We start from the raw sequence: 23,139 nt of genomic DNA, 5'->3' as shown, positions 1-23,139 counted from the left end.
GTAAATGTGTTCCTTGCATACCTGCTGGTATACACGTGGCAAAATGCCAACGGTCGATCAAACAGAAACGGTTTGCAGATATCACAAATGTACCTTTTAAATGTCGTAAATAAATGGTATAAATGTTACAAATAAATAGCGTAAATGTTATAAATTAATGATTCAAAGGCACTGAATTAACAACTCAAACGTTGTAATTCAATGTATTAAATGGTGTAAATTATTATTTTAAATGCTTCAAATCAATAGGTCAAACGTTATAAATTAATAGTTTAAATGGTTATAAATTAATGGTAAATTGTAAGAAAAGAATAGGTAGACACTGTAAATTAATACTTTGAATGATACAAATTAATAGCCGCAATGTTATAAATTAATAAGTTAATTCGTAAAAGTTTAATTCTTCGATCTGCATTGTACACTGGTTGAAACACAACTGTCGTCGCACGAGGGTAAATGTGTACCTTGCATACCTGTTGGTATACACGTGGCAAAATGCCAACGGTCCATCAAACAGAAACGGTTTGCAGATACCACAAATGTACCTTTTAAATGTCGTAAATAAATGGTATAAATGTTACAAATAAGTAGCGTAAATGTTATAAATTAATGATTCAAAGGCCCTGAATTAACAACTCAAACGTTGTAATTCAATGTATTAAATGGTGTAAATTATTATTTTAAATGCTTCAAATCAATAGGTCAAACGTTATAAATTAATAGTTTAAATGGTTATAAATTAATGGTAAATTGTAAGAAAAGAATAGGTAGACACTGTAAATTAATACTTTGAATGATACAAATTAATAGCCGCAATGTTATAAATTAATAAGTTAATTCGTAAAAGTTTAATTCTTCGATCTGCATTGTACACTGGTTGAAACACAACTGACGTCGCACGAGGGTAAATGTGTTCCTTGCATACCTGTTGGTATACACGTGGCAAAATGCCAACGGTCCATCAAACAGAAACGGTTTGCAGATATCACAAATGTACCTTTTAAATGTCGTAAATAAATGGTATAAATGTTACGAATAAGTAGCGTAAATGTTATAAATTAATGATTCAAAGGCCCTGAATTAACAACTCAAACGTTGTAATTCAATGTATTAAATGGTGTAAATTATTATTTTAAATGCTTCAAATCAATAGGTCAAACGTTATAAATTAATAGTTTAAATGGTTATAAATTAATGGTAAATTGTAAGAAAAGAATAGGTAGACACTGTAAATTAATACTTTGAATGATACAAATTAATAGCCGCAATGTTATAAATTAATAAGTTAATTCGTAAAAGTTTAATTCTTCGATCTGCATTGTACACTGGTTGAAACACAACTGACGTCGCACGAGGGTAAATGTGTTCCTTGCATACCTGTTGGTATACACGTGGCAAAATGCCAACGGTCCATCAAACAGAAACGGTTTGCAGATATCACAAATGTACCTTTTAAATGTCGTAAATAAATGGTATAAATGTTACGAATAAGTAGCGTAAATGTTATAAATTAATGATTCAAAGGCCCTGAATTAACAACTCAAACGTTGTAATTCAATGTATTAAATGGTGTAAATTATTATTTTAAATGCTTCAAATCAATAGGTCAAACGTTATAAATTAATAGTTTAAATGGTTATAAATTAATGGTAAATTGTAAGAAAAGAATAGGTAGACACTGTAAATTAATACTTTGAATGATACAAATTAATAGCCGCAATGTTATAAATTAATAAGTTAATTCGTAAAAGTTTAATTCTTCGATCTGCATTGTACACTGGTTGAAACACAACTGACGTCGCACGAGGGTAAATGTGTTCCTTGCATACCTGTTGGTATACACGTGGCAAAATGCCAACGGTCCATCAAACAGAAACGGTTTGCAGATATCACAAATGTACCTTTTAAATGTCGTAAATAAATGGTATAAATGTTACAAATAAATAGCGCAAATGTTATAAATTAATGATTCAAAGGCCCTGAATTAACAACTCAAACGTTGTAATTCAATGTATTAAATGGTGTAAATTATTATTTTAAATGCTTCAAATCAATAGGTCAAACGTTATAAATTAATAGTTTAAATGGTTATAAATTAATGGTAAATTGTAAGAAAAGAATAGGTAGACACTGTAAATTAATACTTTGAATGATACAAATTAATAGCCGCAATGTTATAAATTAATAAGTTAATGCGTAAAAGTTTAATTCTTCGACTGCATTGTACACTGGTTGAAACACAACTGACGTCGCACGAGGGTAAATGTGTTCCTTGCATACCTGCTGGTATACACGTGGCAAAATGCCAACGGTCGATCAAACAGAAACGGTTTGCAGATATCACAAATGTACCTTTTAAATGTCGTAAATAAATGGTATAAATGTTACAAATAAATAGCGTAAATGTTATAAATTAATGATTCAAAGGCACTGAATTAACAACTCAAACGTTGTAATTCAATGTATTAAATGGTGTAAATTATTATTTTAAATGCTTCAAATCAATAGGTCAAACGTTATAAATTAATAGTTTAAATGGTTATAAATTAATGGTAAATTGTAAGAAAAGAATAGGTAGACACTGTAAATTAATACTTTGAATGATACAAATTAATAGCCGCAATGTTATAAATTAATAAGTTAATTCGTAAAAGTTTAATTCTTCGATCTGCATTGTACACTGGTTGAAACACAACTGTCGTCGCACGAGGGTAAATGTGTACCTTGCATACCTGTTGGTATACACGTGGCAAAATGCCAACGGTCCATCAAACAGAAACGGTTTGCAGATACCACAAATGTACCTTTTAAATGTCGTAAATAAATGGTATAAATGTTACAAATAAGTAGCGTAAATGTTATAAATTAATGATTCAAAGGCCCTGAATTAACAACTCAAACGTTGTAATTCAATGTATTAAATGGTGTAAATTATTATTTTAAATGCTTCAAATCAATAGGTCAAACGTTATAAATTAATAGTTTAAATGGTTATAAATTAATGGTAAATTGTAAGAAAAGAATAGGTAGACACTGTAAATTAATACTTTGAATGATACAAATTAATAGCCGCAATGTTATAAATTAATAAGTTAATTCGTAAAAGTTTAATTCTTCGATCTGCATTGTACACTGGTTGAAACACAACTGACGTCGCACGAGGGTAAATGTGTTCCTTGCATACCTGTTGGTATACACGTGGCAAAATGCCAACGGTCCATCAAACAGAAACGGTTTGCAGATACCACAAATGTACCTTTTAAATGTCGTAAATAAATGGTATAAATGTTACAAATAAGTAGCGTAAATGTTATAAATTAATGATTCAAAGGCCCTGAATTAACAACTCAAACGTTGTAATTCAATGTATTAAATGGTGTAAATTATTATTTTAAATGCTTCAAATCAATAGGTCAAACGTTATAAATTAATAGTTTAAATGGTTATAAATTAATGGTAAATTGTAAGAAAAGAATAGGTAGACACTGTAAATTAATACTTTGAATGATACAAATTAATAGCCGCAATGTTATAAATTAATAAGTTAATTCGTAAAAGTTTAATTCTTCGATCTGCATTGTACACTGGTTGAAACACAACTGACGTCGCACGAGGGTAAATGTGTTCCTTGCATACCTGTTGGTATACACGTGGCAAAATGCCAACGGTCCATCAAACAGAAACGGTTTGCAGATATCACAAATGTACCTTTTAAATGTCGTAAATAAATGGTATAAATGTTACGAATAAGTAGCGTAAATGTTATAAATTAATGATTCAAAGGCCCTGAATTAACAACTCAAACGTTGTAATTTAATGTTTTAAATGGTGTAAATTATTATTTTAAATGCTACAAATCAATAGGTCAAACGTTATAAATTAAATGTTCGAATGTTGTAAATAAACAGCTTAAAGGAAAATTAATGGCTTAAATGTTGTAGAAATGTCTAAAAAAATGGATTTGGAAATTTGTTTAATTAATTCACATGTTCTATAAAAAAAAGACAAAAGAACGAAAAGCCATTTAACCACCTGCGATTTACAAAAACTTTAGTAGACCAGTTAAGAGGAGATATTGGACAACCACGAGATCGAGCTTCGACATCGACTGCTAATTGTGATGAAATTCGGTTAAATGGAAAGCTCCATGTAATTTTAACAAGAACAAAAAAGTATTGTTATGTGTGTTCTTACCGAAACAAAGCAGGAGAAAGACGCGAAACAACTTATTATTACGATACTTGTCCCGACAAGCCAAGGATGCATCATGGCAGACGTTTTATAAATTATCGTAATAAAAAGATACAAAAAAATATTAAAAAATTATACTTTCAAAGATGTAAATATATATGAATTATTAAAATATAATGTCTTTTTAAATTAATTTTTATATAAAATCATTTTATATTACCTACAATACACTCGTCACATACGCGCAAAATTGTCTCGAGCTGCTGCTACGACCAACCGAAAAGGCGGTCGAGTACAAAGGGTAGTTTAAAAGTTATAAATTATCGTTCCAAATGTATTAAATTTACCTTTTGCGGACGAGTGTCGGCAAATAGCTGCCCAAGTCTTTTTACCGTTGCGGACGCGTGTCGACATATAGCTGCCTGAATCTGTTCACAGTTCCGGACAGTTATTTAGAAATGGCTGGCGTACTTCTATTTTTCTGAGCGATAATCTTATGCGTATTTGGGCATGGGTATAATAAACTAAACAGTATTATGTTATGAAGATTTTAGATCTTCAAAAAACTTATCTTCCGTTTAACGTAAACTTGCGATGCAGGATGATAGTCGAGTCAGAACAAATTTCAATCTTTCAATGGCATTACCAGATGAATCACAAAGCTTTTTATATATTTTTTACAATACCTTATACACGATGCCTAAAAGTTCCAGAAAGAACATGTTCGATAGTAATAATAGTGGTGACGAACATTATTTCGAACCTGACAAGATACGCGGCCCCGTCCGCAAAGGGTTAATAGTTTAAATGTTATAAATTAATGTTCCAAATGTTACAAATTAATAGTTTAAATGTTATAAATTAATATTTTAAATATTGTAAATTAATAGTATAGGATTATTTATTCAGAAATATTAGAAATTAGGATTTCCAATGATTTCTATTCTATATGATAAATTTATTGATAGATGGATCTACTTACAGTGGATTAAACAGGAAACGATGGTTATTTAACGTGAACTTAATGTAGTAATACGATATAACCAAGACAATTAGATTGATAATTAATAACTCACAACTAATAGTTTACAACTCATGACAACTCGGCAACTCTGTCTCGACTCAACTCTCTCAGCTCAACTCTCGACTCGCAACTAACTACCTCCTCACAATTCGACTATCAATTCACGACTGCCGATTAACTTGCCTTTTTTCCTTAAGCATCCCTTTGTTCTTCTCATACCCCCACCACGTACGTGTTCCGTAACCGTCCGCGATCCTGATCACGTCGCCTTTTTCCGCGGAATCACTAGACTGAAGGACCGACGACACATTGATGGGCCGCTTGGCCCATTGAAGTTTCCCGACCCTTTCGGCCTGTCGGCACTTAGGCTCTCTCGCAAAATTGTTTATAGTTCACCCGATATTTCTTAGACAATCTGACCACGATACTACAATAGTTTATATGTTTCAAATTAATAGTTTAAATGTTAATAAATTAATCCATTGAATTAGTTAATAAATTAATAGTAAATTGTTAGAAAAGAATAGTTTAAATGTTGTAAATTAATAGTTTAGACGTTATAAATTAATTCCTTAAATGTTATAAATTAATGGCTTGAATGTTATAAATTAATAGCTTAAGTGTTGTAAATTAATGGTTTAGACGTTATAAATTACTCGTTACAATGTTGTTGTTTGATATTTTTTCTTACTTACCTGATATTTATGTTCTTCTTCGATGTTCACTCTCCGGAATTTCAGGCACAAAAGAGCTCGCGCGCGACTTCCGTGTTCCTTATATAACTTGACAAGGTGTCGGTTTGTTAATCAAACGGTAACGATTTTTTGACATAGCAGGAGGCGGTTTTTCCATTGTAACAAAATCAAATTGAACGATTTCTTAATTTTTATCGTAAATTGGCATCTTTTACGATTTAATACGATATCCATTTTTATCATTTTAATAGTTTCTACAAACTAAGACTAAATTCGCACCTCCTTGATACTAGTTTTCGACTATCGATTAGTTTGAACAAAAAGGGAAAAGAGCCTAAGGGCAGTCGATGACGTTACTGTGAAATAAGTTAAGCTATTAAATAATCAGACAGATAAAATTTATATTAAGCGTTATATTATATTATCGATTTTCGTTCAATTAGTCGTGCTAAGTAAAAAATAAAATGTTCTTTTTTCTTGAATAACACTTACATCAGTGTATGCGATATTTACAATTCTTATTTAATACTTACTTAAATGTCAGGTTCTTTTTTAATTCCTGTCAAGTTAAACGAGTAAATTTACTCGTTATAGCTGTAACATAAAATGGCTCTTTTTTCTTTAATAGCGCTTGCATCGATGTACGTGATACAGATATTAATTATGTAGCGAATAATATTCTTCGTTAGATCTATCAAAGGATTTATTAGGCTTGATGAAGTATCAAATTCTATGAAAATTAACTGAATGATTTTATTCGATTAGTATTCGAAAGTGTCTATCATATTTAGCAACCTTTTTTCATAATAAATTTTGCTCGGATCAATTATTTTATAATAAATTGCAGGTTATGCCACTGTATATTATAAGATATTTGCCTATAGCTCTTTTATTTTTCTAATTCATTGATTTTATTATTAGTCTCGTTGATTTTTCCCGTGAGTATCTGTTGTACGTACATCTCCATTATGCTCAGATTTTTAACATCGTCGGATAACTATCTTTTTCCTAAAATAGTAATTAATCATTAGAGGAGTGAACTTGTCGGGGATTTCGTGGGTGTGAATTTTCGTAGAAAGGTATAAAATGATTCGATCTATTGTAGCTTGTCTTTTTTTTAATAAAAATTTATTTCATGCTATTCCTGGCAAATCACATGGCGCGATTAATAACTACGATACACGTTCAGTATGGACTCTAGCTGCGATTAGGCCATTGAGAAATTAAACGAAAGACGGAGAAAGAGTAACGACCATTCTCGAATCTGGCGAAAGTCTGACGCATCTTTATCTTCGTCTCAAATTGACTAGTTTCCATTCTCATTCTAAGACGAGTATCGCAGAGAGGTTCGAAAAATGATTTTTCGTTGGAAAGTCAGATTTTATTCAATTTTCATTTCTCTAATCTCTACGGAGACTTTCGTTCTTTCAGAATTTTCTTCTTATTTAACGAGTGCCTTGACGAAGGATTTCTACAGTATCAGCCATAATAGAGAGAACTCGTTTGAAACAGTTTATCGCTAGAAAGCAAACACATCATTGGGCTTTTGCACGCTTAGACTCGATATGACAAATTTTAGCTTATATTTTTGTAATAATAAGTTACAGGTGCTTGGATAGATCTCTTTCTCAATCGAAGAGATCTTAACAAAAGGACGATAACAGTTTGTACTTTAATGTCTCGATGAAAGAAATTTTATATTTTAACGTTTCAATATTTTAATGATGCAATAGTATAATATTTTAATAAGAAGGGAGAAATGGTACGTTCGTATACGATTTTATATTTTTAATAGGCAGAAATGAAGTTGAAAGGGTAGAAAAGCTATTGAAAAAAATTTGGATATCATCGAAGCATCTGCAGGTCGATCTTAATTCGATCCATCGAACGATGGCCCGCGGTCGGTTCGATCGTAACGTCGATTAACATTTGTGAACGGCTGGACCCGCTAGCAACATCAAAATACAATTTCTTTTGCCAAGAGAAAACATTGAATTATAGACTCAAGATCAACTTCGATTGACGACTAATTAGTCTCTTTGAAAAGTTTCGCATCCCTCACGATCACGACAGACATTGCGCACGACGATTAATTCGTTTCGAAGTTTTTCTTTATACAGAACCAAACCCGCGACCAAAGAGTTCGCGGTAGGAAACGATAACAAGGAAGGCTCGCCGCAGGAAATCCCCGACTCTAAACCCGCGAGCAAGGAGGTTGGAGCGAAGGAAGCGATGGAAGCCATGAACTTAGGGGATTAAGAAGATGCGCATCCTCCAGACCAATCTGGGACGGTCAAGACAGGCACAAGACCTGCTCTTTCAAACCATCCTGGAGAGCACGATGGCCCTAGCGGTGGTGGCCGAGCCATACAGAATCCTGGACGCTCCGGACTGGACCGGAGATACGGGATGGCTGTCACCTGAACATCAGCGCCGGGGACGTTCGCCCACGGGGATCCACTGGAACGCGGCAACGGCTACGTAGCGGTCGAATAGGCAGGAATGGTGGTAGTGGACGTGTATGTGTCGCCCAACAGCGGATCGATTATTAATTTAATTTTCATGGAAATATGGTAACGTTTAATTTATCTTAACTAAGACAGCCGTGTATAAACGATTCTGTCGTTCTTTTTATTCGAACATGGGTAACATTTGATATACGATTTATATTTGTCGGAGATGAAAGGACATCGGAGCCTTCCCTTTGGAACTTCGGAAAACCCCCTTAACACCGTAATCTAGATTCTATCATAGGCGTAATTAAACAATCGTCGTCATTCGATCCGATTGTATTTGTTCGAGATTTGCGATAATGAGCTTGAGCTCGAGGTGGCAGCCAGTCGCCGGACGTAGCCGCGGTCACGGGATGAACGCTTTGTCTAACAAAGGTATGGAGTAATTCTATAGCTCTCCTTAAAAGAAATATTTGTGGCGGCACGCGACAGTAAACATTCCAACGGTTTTTGTCCCGTGGCTCGCTACACGCAGACCCTATTCTTCGAGTAAGATGATTGCCAGATGTCGATGCGTCTCTGCAGTACATGTTCGGCTAGCCTGAGGGCCCGTTATAAATCTTAAGATTTAGCTAACTAAAGTCCTTTAAACAGACAAACAGTCTTTGTCCCAACTACGAGAAGATAGAGCAGACCTATTTTTTCAACGAACGACGTCTCCCACCAGAAACTTTCCCTCGAGGGTGGCTAGCATCTTTTTCTAACCACCGATATGGAGATTGACCAATTTAACAGCAACGTCAATTTCCCTTACTTTCTGAACGAAGGCTTTTCTCAACGAATCCGAGGATCTCGCGCCTTTAGACACACCCCATATAGTTTTCCTCCGTGGCATCATCGACACGGAAATTCATTCTTTCTTACGATCTCATCGACGAAAAGAGTAACGCCTTACGATCAGTGGATATTACGCGTTTTATTAACAAAGAGTCCGACTTAGATTTCGTAAGCACGTACATCTATCATCCCGTTGACCGCGGATTCGTTATTGAACCTAGGATCATTATCATTAGCTTCTTGAGTATCTAATTACCACGGTTACTTGTCAAATTCTGTAATAATCGTATTCGCACTAGTCGATGTCTTCTTTATTGCATAGCGACAATGTGTAATCCAAATGAAGATTCGTTTCACGCCCCTAACCCTAATTCTAATGTAAACCCGACATATTTAATATTAAATATTAATAAATTTCTTTAATTTTGCGTATTGCTTAAATGCGAGAGCATAGATTAATATTTATTAGCATTGCGCATTAAATTTCGGGAATAATAATAATAATAGCAATAAAGCAATAATCGTGAAGTTAGAGGGAGAAGTATGTCTGTCCTTGTCGCACAATATAACTTTCCTTGTCTAACAGGAGTTGAGATACCTTCTCGTACATTCTATTCTCCTTATTACTTTCCCGCAGTTCCGACCGTCTGCCATAGATGGCAGCATCGATAGTACACGTGTTTTTTCTAATTCATCGAATTTTCGATAATTCAGTTAGTAACAATTATCCACGACGATCCCTCGTCACCCGGGGCGACTCCGTTAGTTTTCGCATGATTTTCGCTACACGTAGTTAATTTACGATCTTTTGCGCACAAAGAACTTGGCACAGTTTCTAAGGAAGCTCCTGCAATTCCTTGGAGAGTGAATTAATCGCGCAAAAGGTTGACCATAATAACCAATCGTGAAGTTGGCCAATGGTCAACCTATAGTCACCTATTTCAGAGGGAGGAGAATTTATATAATATTTGGATTCATAACAATTAAAGATATTTTACAACATTGTTAATTTTTTCAACTCGACAGAATATTTTATATCGATTAATAAACTTTCTCAACTTCGTACAACAATTACGTTAATCCTTAAATATACATGTAATTCTGATATTTTCACACAGATAGTTCTGTTCTAGTTCTGTTTCTAATATAAGATTACGTTAGTGTGTTGTTGTAGGTCAATTATTCATTTAATTACTTACTTCGTTTTATTTAATAACGTTTGTAATTTGCAATTGTAATATCCGGTAGAATTCCCTCTATATTTGAATCTGTTGTGCGATAAATGCTCGTGTCCTTACCCATCTACACGCCATGCCTACCCAGTCTAGGCACGGTACTCTTCTTCTCTTCCTTCCCACACCTACCAAACGTACAACAAAAATTGCTTACGGGAGCGAAATCGGGTAGCTTTCACTACCTCGAGCCGGTTTGGACACACCGGGGAAGAAATCCCAGGGTGAAGAAACGAGCCGCCCGCAACAACGGGGCTCCGCACGCAGCCTCGAGAATCCAACACGCCACCAAAAAGTTACGAGTCCGACAGCTTACCGCGAAGCTAATCGGGCTCTTTACGTGTTGCTTGCTTAAACCTACATTTATATTTAATCCATTTTTTCCACAATCACCGCTCTTTTATCTTCTATCTTTTCATCAAAAAAATATTTTAGATACATCCTATTATTCTCTATCCTTTTCCCCATTCGCCACCCATTTACCACTTATTAAATTTACCAAATCCTATACATTTCTCTCTTCTTTTTGTGCCAACTTTCATTTCTCAAATGACATTACGCCCTTCAACAATTTCCTTTCTCTCTATTCCCTTCCGCTAAACCTTCTTCCAACGTTCTTCTTTCCTGCCTGGTTCCGTAGCGCGCCACAATTTTCATCCACGCTTGTACCGCGGATCTAATTATCACCATATTTCCTAGAATTTTATATAAATACTACCTTTAATAATTGCATTCTATTTTATTACTAATACCTTTCGTTCCTTTAAACAGAAGTCATTTAACGTTAATCGCTTTCCATATAGTATCCCGGTAATTACAAAATTTCAACCGTGCTATTCTTTACCAATATATATTTCTGGGTTATAGTTACTACCTTTGCTAATGGTACTCTATACCATTGTCCGTAAATTTTACTACATGTTTCTTAGCCTAACCATATCCTTAACCTTTCAAGACTATTCTATCTATCTATCATCTATATTTCAACCCTAATTTCACACTTTATGGTCGATAATGGTTGAATAAGCAACATCTTCTAAATATACATCTTCTAAATTTATTTTTTCTTTATTTATTCTTTAGTCTCCCAAATTCCAAACAAATCTGTTCTTCTACCATCCACAAAATCCAAAATATTGCCTTACGTATTACCTATTAACATTTTATACTCTTATCTCTTTTCATTCCTTTCTCACTTATGTCAACTTCCAGGAGTCTAACGTCTACAATCTTTTCACATATTTTACAATCTTAATTCATCATAATTTACGACATCCTTATTACACACCTCGTCTCCTCATTTTACCTTATACTTTTACGCTTTCATCATTACCTGCTTTACGCAGAACGCTTTGCATTACCAAACGTTCTTATTTACACACCTCATTTGCGCATTCACGCGTTATTCGAATTTTCGAAGGGGCGTTTACTCCTAACATGGACCGTCTTTTCGGTATATCAAGCAAATTTATACCAGAAAGGAAATAAACGTAGATACGCACGGATACACGTCGCAGTCCAATTCTTGGTTAAATTTCGCCCATAAGCGTTGATCATCTTTCTACTTACTCATCTCTGCTTGTAGGGAGTAGGGAATGATTGCATATCGTGTCTATTCAATTCTTAGTCAATGATAAAAGCCAGGCAAATAAGGTTAAATGTTCATATTATACTGTGCAATGTATAAATAGTAAACAGATTAGCAGCAGATTGTCTTTATATTTTGTGAACATAAAATAATATACGATCTATTCATACATTGCATATATTATTTGTAATTTATAATAATAACTCGTGATTTTTTAAAATATCAATATGAGGCCACAAGTAATTGACACGAAAACTAATTCTCACGCATCCGGAGAAGCTGATGAATGCCTTTTCGAATATTTACACGCTGAGATAGTTAATTATACTCTGAGTAAATCATGTAAAAATAAGGTAATTATGCACAATACCATAAATTTTACATAGTTCAAGAATTTTGCACTACGTGATATTATATAGGTATTTCTCCCTATTTTTTTTTTTTTTTTATATCCCTTATATCCTTTATTATTTTATATATATTTGACTAACATTTTTTGTTTAAATACGGTAAAATAGTTTGAATCTTTCTTAAAACATTATTTTTACAACTATCTTTTAAACTTTTAAATGTTATATTTTATTGTATACTTTAATTTTGTTGACATATTTAAAAATACACATCACTAGTTGAGCAATATACAAAGAAATGTGTCAATCCTATAAATGTACGATTAATACATTTTTTATCACTTATTATGATAATATATTTTTAGATTTTTAAATCCTACGATAAAGCACTAGTCACTCAGTGAAAGAGAAACTACAAATGTCTTATTATTTTTTGTAATTATCAATTTATAAATACATCAAATTTACGAATTTTAATATCAAATGTTAAAACTCTCATTTTAATATTCAATTTTGTTGGATTAAATCCTGATACTTTGATATTAAAATTTAAATATTATAAAAACATTATAACTTGTACGATAATATCTACATAATATCTAATGTATAAAGGAAGGGGAAGAAGAGCTGTCTCGACTAGAATGGATGGGATTCAGTGTTGGCTACAGAATCATTGAACGATTGACGAGGGAATGGAATCGATTTAAAGATGAATTGGATATGATAAAATTTATTTGTACTGATTTTTGGTCTGGTCTTTATCATAAACAAATTGATAATTTAAGGACAAATCACCATGGTGTATATGTATTACAAGACAACTCATTTCGGTTATTGAATAAAGTAGGTACTAATAGTAATAAACAATATCTTCAGGAAAGTCCTCGTTTATTGACATTTACTTGTGGACTTTTAAGAGGAAGTTTAGCTAATCTCGGAATTATTAGTACCGTTAATGCAGAAATTTCTACGTTACCAAGTTGTAAATTTCATGTACAAGTTCAAAGAATTTAATGCTCGTAAATACAATGCAAAATCATGTTCAATAAAAGTTAATACATATTACGAAATAATATCTAATGACTAGGTTTTTCATAAAAATCAGAGAATCAGAATATAACGTTTCGTCTAGTTGTAACAACAGGTAGTGCGTTAAAACGTACATTTGATTTAAGTTTCATAAACCATATATTTTAATCCAAGATAATTTTTATAAGGATTTATTTATTAAAAGTATATATATATATTTTTTTTTTTTCTTTTTCTACAAATATGTAAAATTAATCATAAGATAAGTTTCACATTTTTTTCAAAATGAGTACCTATATACCTTAAATGCATTGTATAATATTTGATTTAAATGCATAAAATAACTGGAGATGCTAGTTATAAGTATCCAAGTATATACATTCAATTTTACAGCTACAGAGTATAATAAAAGTATAAAACTATGAAAAACATAATTATAATGAAACAAACGAGTAAGATAATCTTAAAAGTGGTTTAACGATTGTATGTTAATGTTTAAGACCTGATACATCGAATGATTATTAGATGTTGTATCCATTATTTTTAGTAATAAAATTCAAAATATGAAATTGGTTTATGACTCCAACAAAAGCATCATCGCGTTCATCATCTAAAATTACCGCATACGGTTCTTTTTCAAGAATCCGTGATAAATATCCAAGAGATGCTGAATACTTAACTTTAACATATTGTTTAACCATAGTCTTTTCTACAAAGTCTGTATAGTTTACTGCACCAGATACTATGTTTGATAAAATTCTATTCAAACTAATAACACCTTTTATATGTATATCATTATCGCTAATAAGCAGTAGTTGTATATCTGTATTTTTAATCATTTGAATAGCTTCTTGACATGTTACTGTATTTTCCTTCAACAAAGGTTGTTTATCAAAAGATAAATTTGAAACTTTCATATTCCACCACCACTTATTTGTTTCAATTTGACATGTAGCTTGCTGCAATTTATTCAATGATACATCATTTTAATTTCTAATAAAACAGACGTACAGTATTTGTATAGATTGATATTATGTATAATTTACCAAAAATCCTCTAACTTCCATCCAGTGGTTGGATACAAATTTAGTTAAATAATTTCGTATTCCATCGGGTAAAACAATAACTATACGTTTTCCTTCGGGAATATCTTTAGCTATCTTTAGGGCAGCTATAAGCGCAGAGCCGCTGCTACCACCACATAGTAAACCTTCTTCACGTATAAGCATTCTAGCAGCATTTAATGATTCGTAATCCTCGGTTTTTATCCATTTATCGATTACGTTACGATCTAACACTGTAGGTACAAAATCATAGCTAAAAACAATTTCATCGATCATCCAAAATACAAAAAGAAGATACCGTATCTTGATATAACGGAAAAGGATGTTATACCCACCCAATTCCTTCTACTTCGTAAAAGCCAACTTCTGAATCTTGCGATTCAGGATCTAAAATACTTCCTTTGGGATCTACGGCAATGATCTTTATATCTGGCGATAATTCTTTCAGTTTTCGCGCAATACCTGAAACAGTACCACCAGTGCCTGCACCAGCTACTACATAATCTAATTTCCCCTCGCATTGTTTCCAAATTTCAGTTGCAGTTTGATCATAATGAACCAATGGATTTCCAGGATTAGTATACTGAGTGATATAATATAAATAGAAAGTAATAAAGTTGTACGATATTCAATAATATACAAACACGTGTACACATATATGTGACATTACCTGATCAAGAATAATACTATTTGGTATCTCTGTTTGTAACTTTTGTGCAACGCTGATATGAGCTTCTGGACTATCCCAACTTGCTTCTGTTGGGGTTCGAACAATTTCAGCACCAAGTGCACAAAGTGTTGACGCTTTCTCATCAGACATTTTTTCCGGCATAACAATAATGCATCTATATCCCCTAACTGCAGCAACCATTGCTAAACCAATTCCAGTATTACCACTTGTAGGTTCGATGATGGTATATCCTGGCTTTAGCAAGCCTTTCTCTTCTGCATCCTGCACCATCCTATATGCGATTCTGTCTTTCACAGAACCACCAGGATTAAGAAATTCACATTTTACATCTAAAAGTAAACTAATATTTAATTATATCAAATTTCCAAATTACATATTGAATAAACAAAACTAATACTAACACATTTCACATTTAATCCCATAAGATTTTGGGATGTTATTTAATTTTATAAGTGGAGTTTGTCCAATAGTAGTTAAAATATCAGGAAGTATCTTGGTACGGTCGCCATTTCTGAAATAAAAATCATATTAATACAATGTAAAAAAAAATCAACATTGAAATTCCAAAAAAGGAAAGAAAGCTTCATATAAAATATAAACACTTACATCACAAAGTAAATAAGCATACTATACAAATATTAAGAATAACGGTATTATATTTGATTTAAAATCTTCCAAGTATTTCTTATTTTTAAAGAATATGCTAAGTATAATAAGAAAGACAAAAAGAATTACTTATTTGAATTTTTGAACCAAAACTTTTACAGTTGTCTTTTAGATCTTTGAAATAAATATTTTCTACTATCTCAAACGATTATAATATGTTATTGATTTACGAAATTCAACTTTCTATAACTAAAATTTAATTTAAAAAACAAATTTTTGTAATAAATTATAGTCTTCTTACTCTAATTTTTAAGTACTTATTATCCAAGTTTCGAAAGTAATAATCTTATAATCATGGATCATTCGATGCTAGTCTAACAATATAGTATAACGATGGACAAATATATATGAATAAAATTTAAAGAATATATGTACACACAGATGTGTTCAACTTTTAAGTCACGTAACTACGTAGTTGTAAGAAGTTAAATAGAAAACATACATACGGATGTGTGTTTCTTCTACTATACAATGTTATCTAAATCAAGAATTGTGAAATTTATTCACAGAAAAATATAACCTACATTAATAGAAAAAATAAAATGAAACGGTTATATAATTATGTAATTATTATATGTATAATGGACTTAATCAACGATATGGTTGTAGATTGTAATTTTTATGTTATAATTACATCTTTATTATACCGCAAGATATTATTTTTATTATACCTTCTATCTTTTCAATGAGCATGACGATGACGTATCTATGACAATAATTTCAGTTACACTAGATTAATACTTCTAATCTTTTTCTTTTTTGGTTAATACTTTTGTTATAAACTTACTCCATTCTACATGTATGTGGTGAATTTGTTGCGTTTAACTTCCATGTGCAGCTACTAGATCGATTAGGCTTCTTAAATTCCATGATCAAGATTCAAATTACACTTTAGTTTCTTGAATAAAAAAATAAAAATAATCTTCAAACTCGATACAACCAAACAATTTAAATATTATATGTACAAGACTTTTTAACTAATATGTCTCAAGATTAATAAAAACGAAGATGCTTGCGATGAATGCTACATACATGTGCTTTATCCAATCATCTATCATCTAAGTGTTGCAACAACTGCTTATTTAACATTATTGGATATCTTTTTATAATCATGATTTTTTATTTCGTTTTTTTACTAATAACGTACTCGCTATTACAAGTGAAATGCAATTACTAAAGTATAAAAATAAGATATACATATATATATATACATACGCGCGCGTGCGTATACGTGTGTGTGGGTGTGTGTGTATACATATAAACGCACATATATACACCTATACGTAATCAGTTAATGAATTTGCAATATTATGAAAACTATTATGCAAATGTCACAATAAGGACATTACGCTAAAATTTAAGTACTAATATATTTGACCATTTCTCGATAATTGATGATTACATACCATACATAAGGCTTTTGCAGAGAATGTTGTTTCCACGCGTAACTACTGTTTTATTTAATATATACATTGATTAAATAGAAAAAGATACAACTACATTTACGAGATTTATCCAGCTTTTATTTTACGTAATTGATACATTTTATTTTACGTTACTAAACGATTATTGACTAAACTATGTTATAATATTACGTTCATGCTAATTTTTTGAAAATTTTGATTCGTATCGGACCGGAAAAGAGAATATGCCATTTCAATATGGTGGATCGTTTTTGAAGTACTCATTGTCGGTACTTTTTGTTTCTTTTTAAACATTGATATACATTGATAAAAATTTTGTTAAGGAAGTGCGAACTTGATAATTAAACAGAAGGTTAATAGTTATTATAAGTCTACATGAATGACAACGATTGATGCGTGTTCGGTAACGGTTCACGTTTTTAGTTGAAATGGATTGTCGTTACCGCAACGATTATACAGTTCGTAAAAAGTCATACGTATGTTCTGCTTCTAAAATGTATTAACAGTAAAAAATAGTGCATTACATTATCGGTACCTATTGTATTGTAATGCCATCGTTCGGTAGAAATTGTTGTATTCTATTCTAAAATTGTGACAAGTTCATAGCATTCATCAAACAAAACTTACGAGTACACTGTATAATTACATATTATGCACTTTGAAGTGGAATCTGTTCAAAAATATCCAACCACAAACATGTATGTAATTTTACAAAGAATTTTACAGTGATATTCTTATTTCACATTATTTTGTATTTCTTTTTTTTTTATTGTTTATTCATTTCTTTTGTGTATATATTTTAAAATAGCTGTTTTAATATATTTTTATTTTTAATGATTTGCAATTTCAATTTTATAGGAATAAGTCAGTGGAGGACTTGTTAATATACAATCGTGAAGTTATGACCGAGTTGGAAAATCAGAATCCAACAGCAACAAACATAGGCAATGGTATATCAGATAATGTACAAGAGAGTGGCGCAAGTGGAGAAAAGAAAGATAGTCCAGTTTCAAGTCCAAATTTATCTCCACGCCCAAGTCCAAAAGTGCGTAATAAACGAGATCACTCCAAAACAAGTCATGATTCAAGTACCAAGGAATCTAATAGTGTCAACAAATTGGATGATCATCAAGTACATTTTAAGATTTTAGCATTAAAACATCTTTTGTTATGAAATTTCCTTTGTCTCAAATTAATGCATAATTCATTTTAAAAACATGATATAGCAACAACAAGATATAGCAAACAAATCGTCAGATTCTTCTCAGGCTGTAAAAAGTTCACACGAGGGTAAAAAAGAAACACGGAGTAGTGAACGAAATAAAAAAAAATCTTGGTATCACGTTTTATATCCAACTTACAAGTCTAGATCTGATGATTTTAGGCGTATATTTAAAGATGTACCAGATGATGAAAGATTAGTTGTCGGTAAGTAATTAATTTTCATATAAGATTTTTTGATAATAAAATATAGTACATGGTGCTGTCAATACTGATACTTCATTTTTCTTAATGCTTTTATCATAAGCTTGCTCCAAATTTTAAATCATTTTTATCACTATTATAATAATATTAGTATATTAATCATATCAGATTCCAAATATATTTAAACATAACAGAAAATATATAATTTCTAGATTATTCGTGTGCACTGCAACGTGAAATATTAGTTCATGGAAGACTCTATGTATCTCAAAATTACGTATGCTTTTATGCAAATATTTTTAGTTGGGAAACTCTAGTATGTTTACGCTGGAAGGATGTTACATCTATCACCAAAGAAAAAACTGCACTTGTGATACCTAATGCAATTTTAATATGCACTGCCACTGACAAGTTTTTCTTGACATCTTTCGGTGCAAGAGATAAAACATATGTAATGTTATTTCGTGTATGGCAAAATGTTCTTATTGGTGAGGTATGAAAATTATGTGATATCGGAACATATTACCAATATTTATTCGTATTAATTTTATATAAAATGGTATAAAACTTTCAATGTAATTAGACGTTGAAGTGTCTAAATAAGAAATTAATTGTTTAAGCCTATGAGTGCATCTGAAATGTGGCAACTTGTACATTCTTGTTATGGAGATGAATTGGGTTTAACATCGGATGATGAAGATTATGTTCCGCCGTTACCAGCACCTGATGAAGAGAAGTTATCAACAAGATTATCCGTAGAATCATTTTCCGAGGTAATTTATATATTAACATATCAGAAATTAATGCACGATTGGTGTTAAAGTGTATTATCAATCAGCGTGTGCTATTTTTGTTTTTCAATATCATGTATTAATTTTAATTTAATTTTTTTATGAAATGATGTGTTTTATATCAAAGGTAGAAAGTGGTAATACAGAACATGCAGTAACCCGAGTGCCAGATACAATCTCTGAAACAAAAGCAGAAGTTCATCATTTGCCTCGGCCAGATCCTATTATCGATGCAACAGACCTAAGTGATACAACAGAAAGTGAAGCAGAAAAGCATGCATGTAAGTTTTTGATAGTGGTGTCTTTTTGTTAAATCTCTTTTTGAAACTCCTCTGCTACAAAAGACATTAACATTAGGAATGTATGTTACTTACCTTACAAATGTGAAGAATATAATATTAAGATAGATCTCAAAACATGTCCCAAAGATATAAATATATTTTATCATATAAAGATACAATTTTTATATCTACTTAAAAGAATAAATGATAATATTTGTAATCGCGTGAATTAGTTCAGCATTGAGATGATGATGTCCACTGTACATTTGTCGTTTATTAGATATTCTTAGCATCAGCATCAATTTTCGTGCGATATGTGGGTTGTTACTATTATAGAATTTCTTATTAAACCAATTTTTTTCTACCTACGCTCCATAATATAGTAATTATACGCAGCCTTTAAAAATAAAACTGCTTAGTTATTCTTTCAACATTTCATTGAAGATATGTACTTGGTGACACGTGATTCGTATCTAACAGATATTATTCAAGAGGTTTCAAATAATGTTCACATGGATAAGCAAGAAAGAATTAATTGTATGGTTTGTACATTTTACTGATTCCAATATCATGGACTTCTATTTACTATCATTTTTATTTATTATATTACTGTTTCTTATACCATTTGATGAATTTTTAAAACGTTTATGCCAGATATACTGCAGAAAAAAGTTATTTCCAATAATTTTTATACCAAATTATTTTTATGATACTCTGTTATAGATTAATTCATGTTCATATGATCCTCCTTTAATATTCTTAAAATACAAAAACACGTGATTTTTTAAGATGGTTAAAATATTCTTTGAAAGTTTGAAAGTTAGATTATTTTTAAATACATTGCAAAAAAATCCAAAAATATCTTTTGATACTTTGATATCAATTATCCTTTGATCTCAATAACACAATATCATTTAAAATTAGAGGAATATAATTATCGATTAGTTGCATTTTGCTTCAACTTTAGAAGCTATATTGCTATCTATGTTCCATTAATAACGATTAAATTATTCTTCGTACTGTTATATAAATGTTTTAATCATTATGATTTCAGTAAAATTAGGCGTTCGAGGCAGTGTAGTGTGTACCTCACCACATGAAGGCCGTCAAATAAGCAAGGCTACATTCCCTATCCATATTGATCAGTTATTTACCTTGCTATTTACAAACTCAAAATTTTTCTTAGATTTTCAAACTGCTCGTAAAACTACTGGTGAGATATACAAATTCACATATCTAGTGTCATAAGAAGTCTATAAAAATGATAAAATTAATATAGAAATATTTTTATGACTTACTTATTATTAACATATTTAACTTTAATTTATGGCGTTATCTTATCAGACATATTCATCTATTTAGATTTAATACAATCAGAATGGACTCAAAATGAGCAAACTGGCCAGAAAGTTAGAAATTTATCGTTTACAATAGCACTATCTCAGGCTATTGGACCAAGAACCTCTCATATTTCAGAAACTCAGGTTGTTATTTTCATAAAACTATTATCAATTAAATATATATATATATATATATATATATATATATATATATATATAATTACAGAGTGCTGTTATATTTACTAATACCCTATTAAAATAGTTCTCTCAAATTCGTTTATACATAATAATGATGACTTATAATGGAATTTTTAGATAATGTTACCATGCAGCAGACCTGGTCATTTATACAGTATTGATGTAGAAAGCGTAAATGCTGGAATCCCATATGCAGATTCATTTTCTGTATTACTCCATTATTGCATTACGAGCGCTTCTGAGAATGAAACAAGTATCGCAATTTATGCTCAAATAAAGTACAAAAAGAATGTATGGGGTTTTGTAAAAAGTAAGAACTTGTGACATGTGTTTTTCTTATTTATAAGTGATAATTATATATTTTGAACAATAACAGGCGTTATTGAGAAAAATTGTTGGGCTGGAATAGATGAATATTTTACGAGCTTGATAAAAGCACTAACGGTAGAATGTGAAGAAACTACTGGAAGCGGAGGAGTGAAAAGAAAAGCAAGAAGACGACGTCGTGCCACCGGCCCTGGTATTTCTTTACAAACTCATTCTTCAGATCATACGTCTTCCGCTCTACAAAACTCTTTAAACATGCCACATATTAATGATAATACTGGTATGAAATCAATGGTACAATAAGATATTAAAATACAGTATATAAGAATAGAAATTCATAGAACTCAATACATGCAAATTTTTCATGTGCAGTTTCTGCTACTCGAGGCGATTCAAATATGATAATCAGTTCAATGCTATTAATTGCTGTCTTATGTTTGATGGTAATTAATGGTTTATTGTATTATAAATTATGGGGCTTAGAAGAAGCAGCAGCTTATACTATTATGGATTTACATGTATTAAAGTACGTATTAGTACATTAAATGTTTAATGATAAATTACTACATAAAATTGATGTTTATATTAGTATTTCTAATTTTTCAACATGAAGAAATACACCAAAAACTGAAGAAGATTGGATTCACTTATTGCAACAGCAAGAAAGTTTGCATAATATAGAAATGAGAAAATGGCAAAGAGTATTACATACTGCTGCACAATTACTTAGACAAGTAAAATTTCTATTCCATTATAGATGATATACATAATATATATATATATATATATTCTATTTGTATAGAATTACAATAGTAGATTATAACCGATTAAAGTTATCTTCTTAATTTTAAAGACAGAGGAATCGTTAACAGAATTACAAATGAGTATTCATCCAACTGCGACGGAAAAAATGTTCTCTGTGTTAAAACCGAGCTTGAAAAGCTTTAATTCGCGTACAACAGAACAGCGAAGTCACTCAGAAATGTAAAAAAGAATTGTGTAAAAATATTCCGATAAAAGTAACGTGAGTATTATAATGCGATAAGTCATTAAAAATCATGATTCTAGTAAACTTCAATTAAGTGTACTTAATAAGAAGAATATAACACTAATTATTGTTGTACTTGCATATAACTTATAATTAGGTACGCAAGTGCGCTCTGTGATGATGATGATGATGATGATGATGATTGTTGATAACTCCAAATGCACAACAATACACACGCAAACTGTTTATGATCAATAGGAAATGCAATTTAAATTTGTTCGTTTTTATTACTTTTAATGTTTCTAGTATGTTGTGTATTTACGTAAATTTTTTCCATGTAGAATACTAAATTAAACTAAGTTACATTTTTAATATATTCTTTATATTATACACAAAAACATTATATATATATATATACATACATGAATTTATATTTATATGTTTGTTTGTGTGAATGAAAGTTGTATATTAGCACAATGTAAAGAAAGAATAAATAATTTTTAGAGCATTATAGTTTTAAGAATTGTGCTTCTCCCTATCATTTC

At 31.2% G+C, this 23,139-nt stretch overlaps 3 protein-coding genes and 1 long non-coding RNA gene across 8 annotated transcripts; 2 read left to right on the top strand and 2 right to left on the bottom strand.

Moving 5' to 3' along the window:
• Positions 1-7,016: 7,016 nt before the first annotated feature.
• LOC138186983 (uncharacterized) lies at positions 7,017-8,295 on the bottom strand. The gene is made up of 2 exons (XR_011175052.1): positions 7,900-8,295; positions 7,017-7,315 (listed from the first exon to the last, which is right to left on the bottom strand). It is a non-coding gene; the product is annotated as an uncharacterized LOC138186983 (long non-coding RNA).
• A 3,752-nt stretch (positions 8,296-12,047) lies between these two features.
• Trs33 (trafficking protein particle complex subunit Trs33) lies at positions 12,048-14,359 on the top strand. Its single transcript, XM_069128004.1, has 2 exons — positions 12,048-12,373; positions 12,983-14,359. The coding sequence occupies exons 1-2, from the start codon at positions 12,248-12,250 to the stop codon at positions 13,382-13,384; spliced, it is 528 nt and encodes a 175-aa protein (XP_068984105.1). The 5' UTR covers positions 12,048-12,247; the 3' UTR covers positions 13,385-14,359.
• On the bottom strand, positions 13,575-17,345 carry Cbs (cystathionine beta-synthase). Of its 5 annotated transcripts, none has more exons than XM_069127999.1 (6): positions 17,227-17,345; positions 15,556-15,665; positions 15,134-15,483; positions 14,799-15,046; positions 14,446-14,716; positions 13,575-14,358 (listed from the first exon to the last, which is right to left on the bottom strand). In XM_069127999.1, exons 2-6 carry the CDS (start codon positions 15,557-15,559, stop codon positions 13,921-13,923), a joined length of 1,311 nt encoding a protein of 436 aa, XP_068984100.1. In that variant the 5' UTR covers positions 15,560-15,665; positions 17,227-17,345; the 3' UTR covers positions 13,575-13,920. The 5 variants fall into 5 exon arrangements, with proteins under 5 accessions (XP_068984100.1, XP_068984097.1, XP_068984099.1 ...); XM_069127996.1 differs by lacking the exon at positions 17,227-17,345 and adding an exon at positions 16,608-16,975; XM_069127998.1 differs by lacking the exon at positions 17,227-17,345 and adding an exon at positions 16,492-16,632.
• Positions 17,346-17,483: 138 nt separating this feature from the next.
• On the top strand, positions 17,484-23,012 carry LOC138187331 (protein Aster-B). The gene is made up of 14 exons (XM_069127995.1): positions 17,484-17,942; positions 18,103-18,376; positions 18,471-18,672; positions 18,882-19,162; positions 19,290-19,442; positions 19,588-19,741; positions 20,796-20,954; positions 21,104-21,225; positions 21,397-21,589; positions 21,656-21,886; positions 21,979-22,132; positions 22,220-22,340; positions 22,460-22,630; positions 22,752-23,012. The coding sequence occupies exons 1-13, from the start codon at positions 17,896-17,898 to the stop codon at positions 22,592-22,594; spliced, it is 2,226 nt and encodes a 741-aa protein (XP_068984096.1). The 5' UTR covers positions 17,484-17,895; the 3' UTR covers positions 22,595-22,630; positions 22,752-23,012.
• Positions 23,013-23,139: the final 127 nt, after the last annotated feature.

The sequence above is a fragment of the Bombus flavifrons genome, chromosome 14, assembly GCF_040668555.2.
Source record: "Bombus flavifrons isolate JBK064 chromosome 14, iyBomFlav1_principal, whole genome shotgun sequence".
Lineage (NCBI taxonomy): Eukaryota > Metazoa > Arthropoda > Insecta > Hymenoptera > Apidae > Bombus > Bombus flavifrons.
Note: the sequence above shows the minus strand (reverse complement) of the source record. Positions and strands in the feature narration are given on the sequence as shown.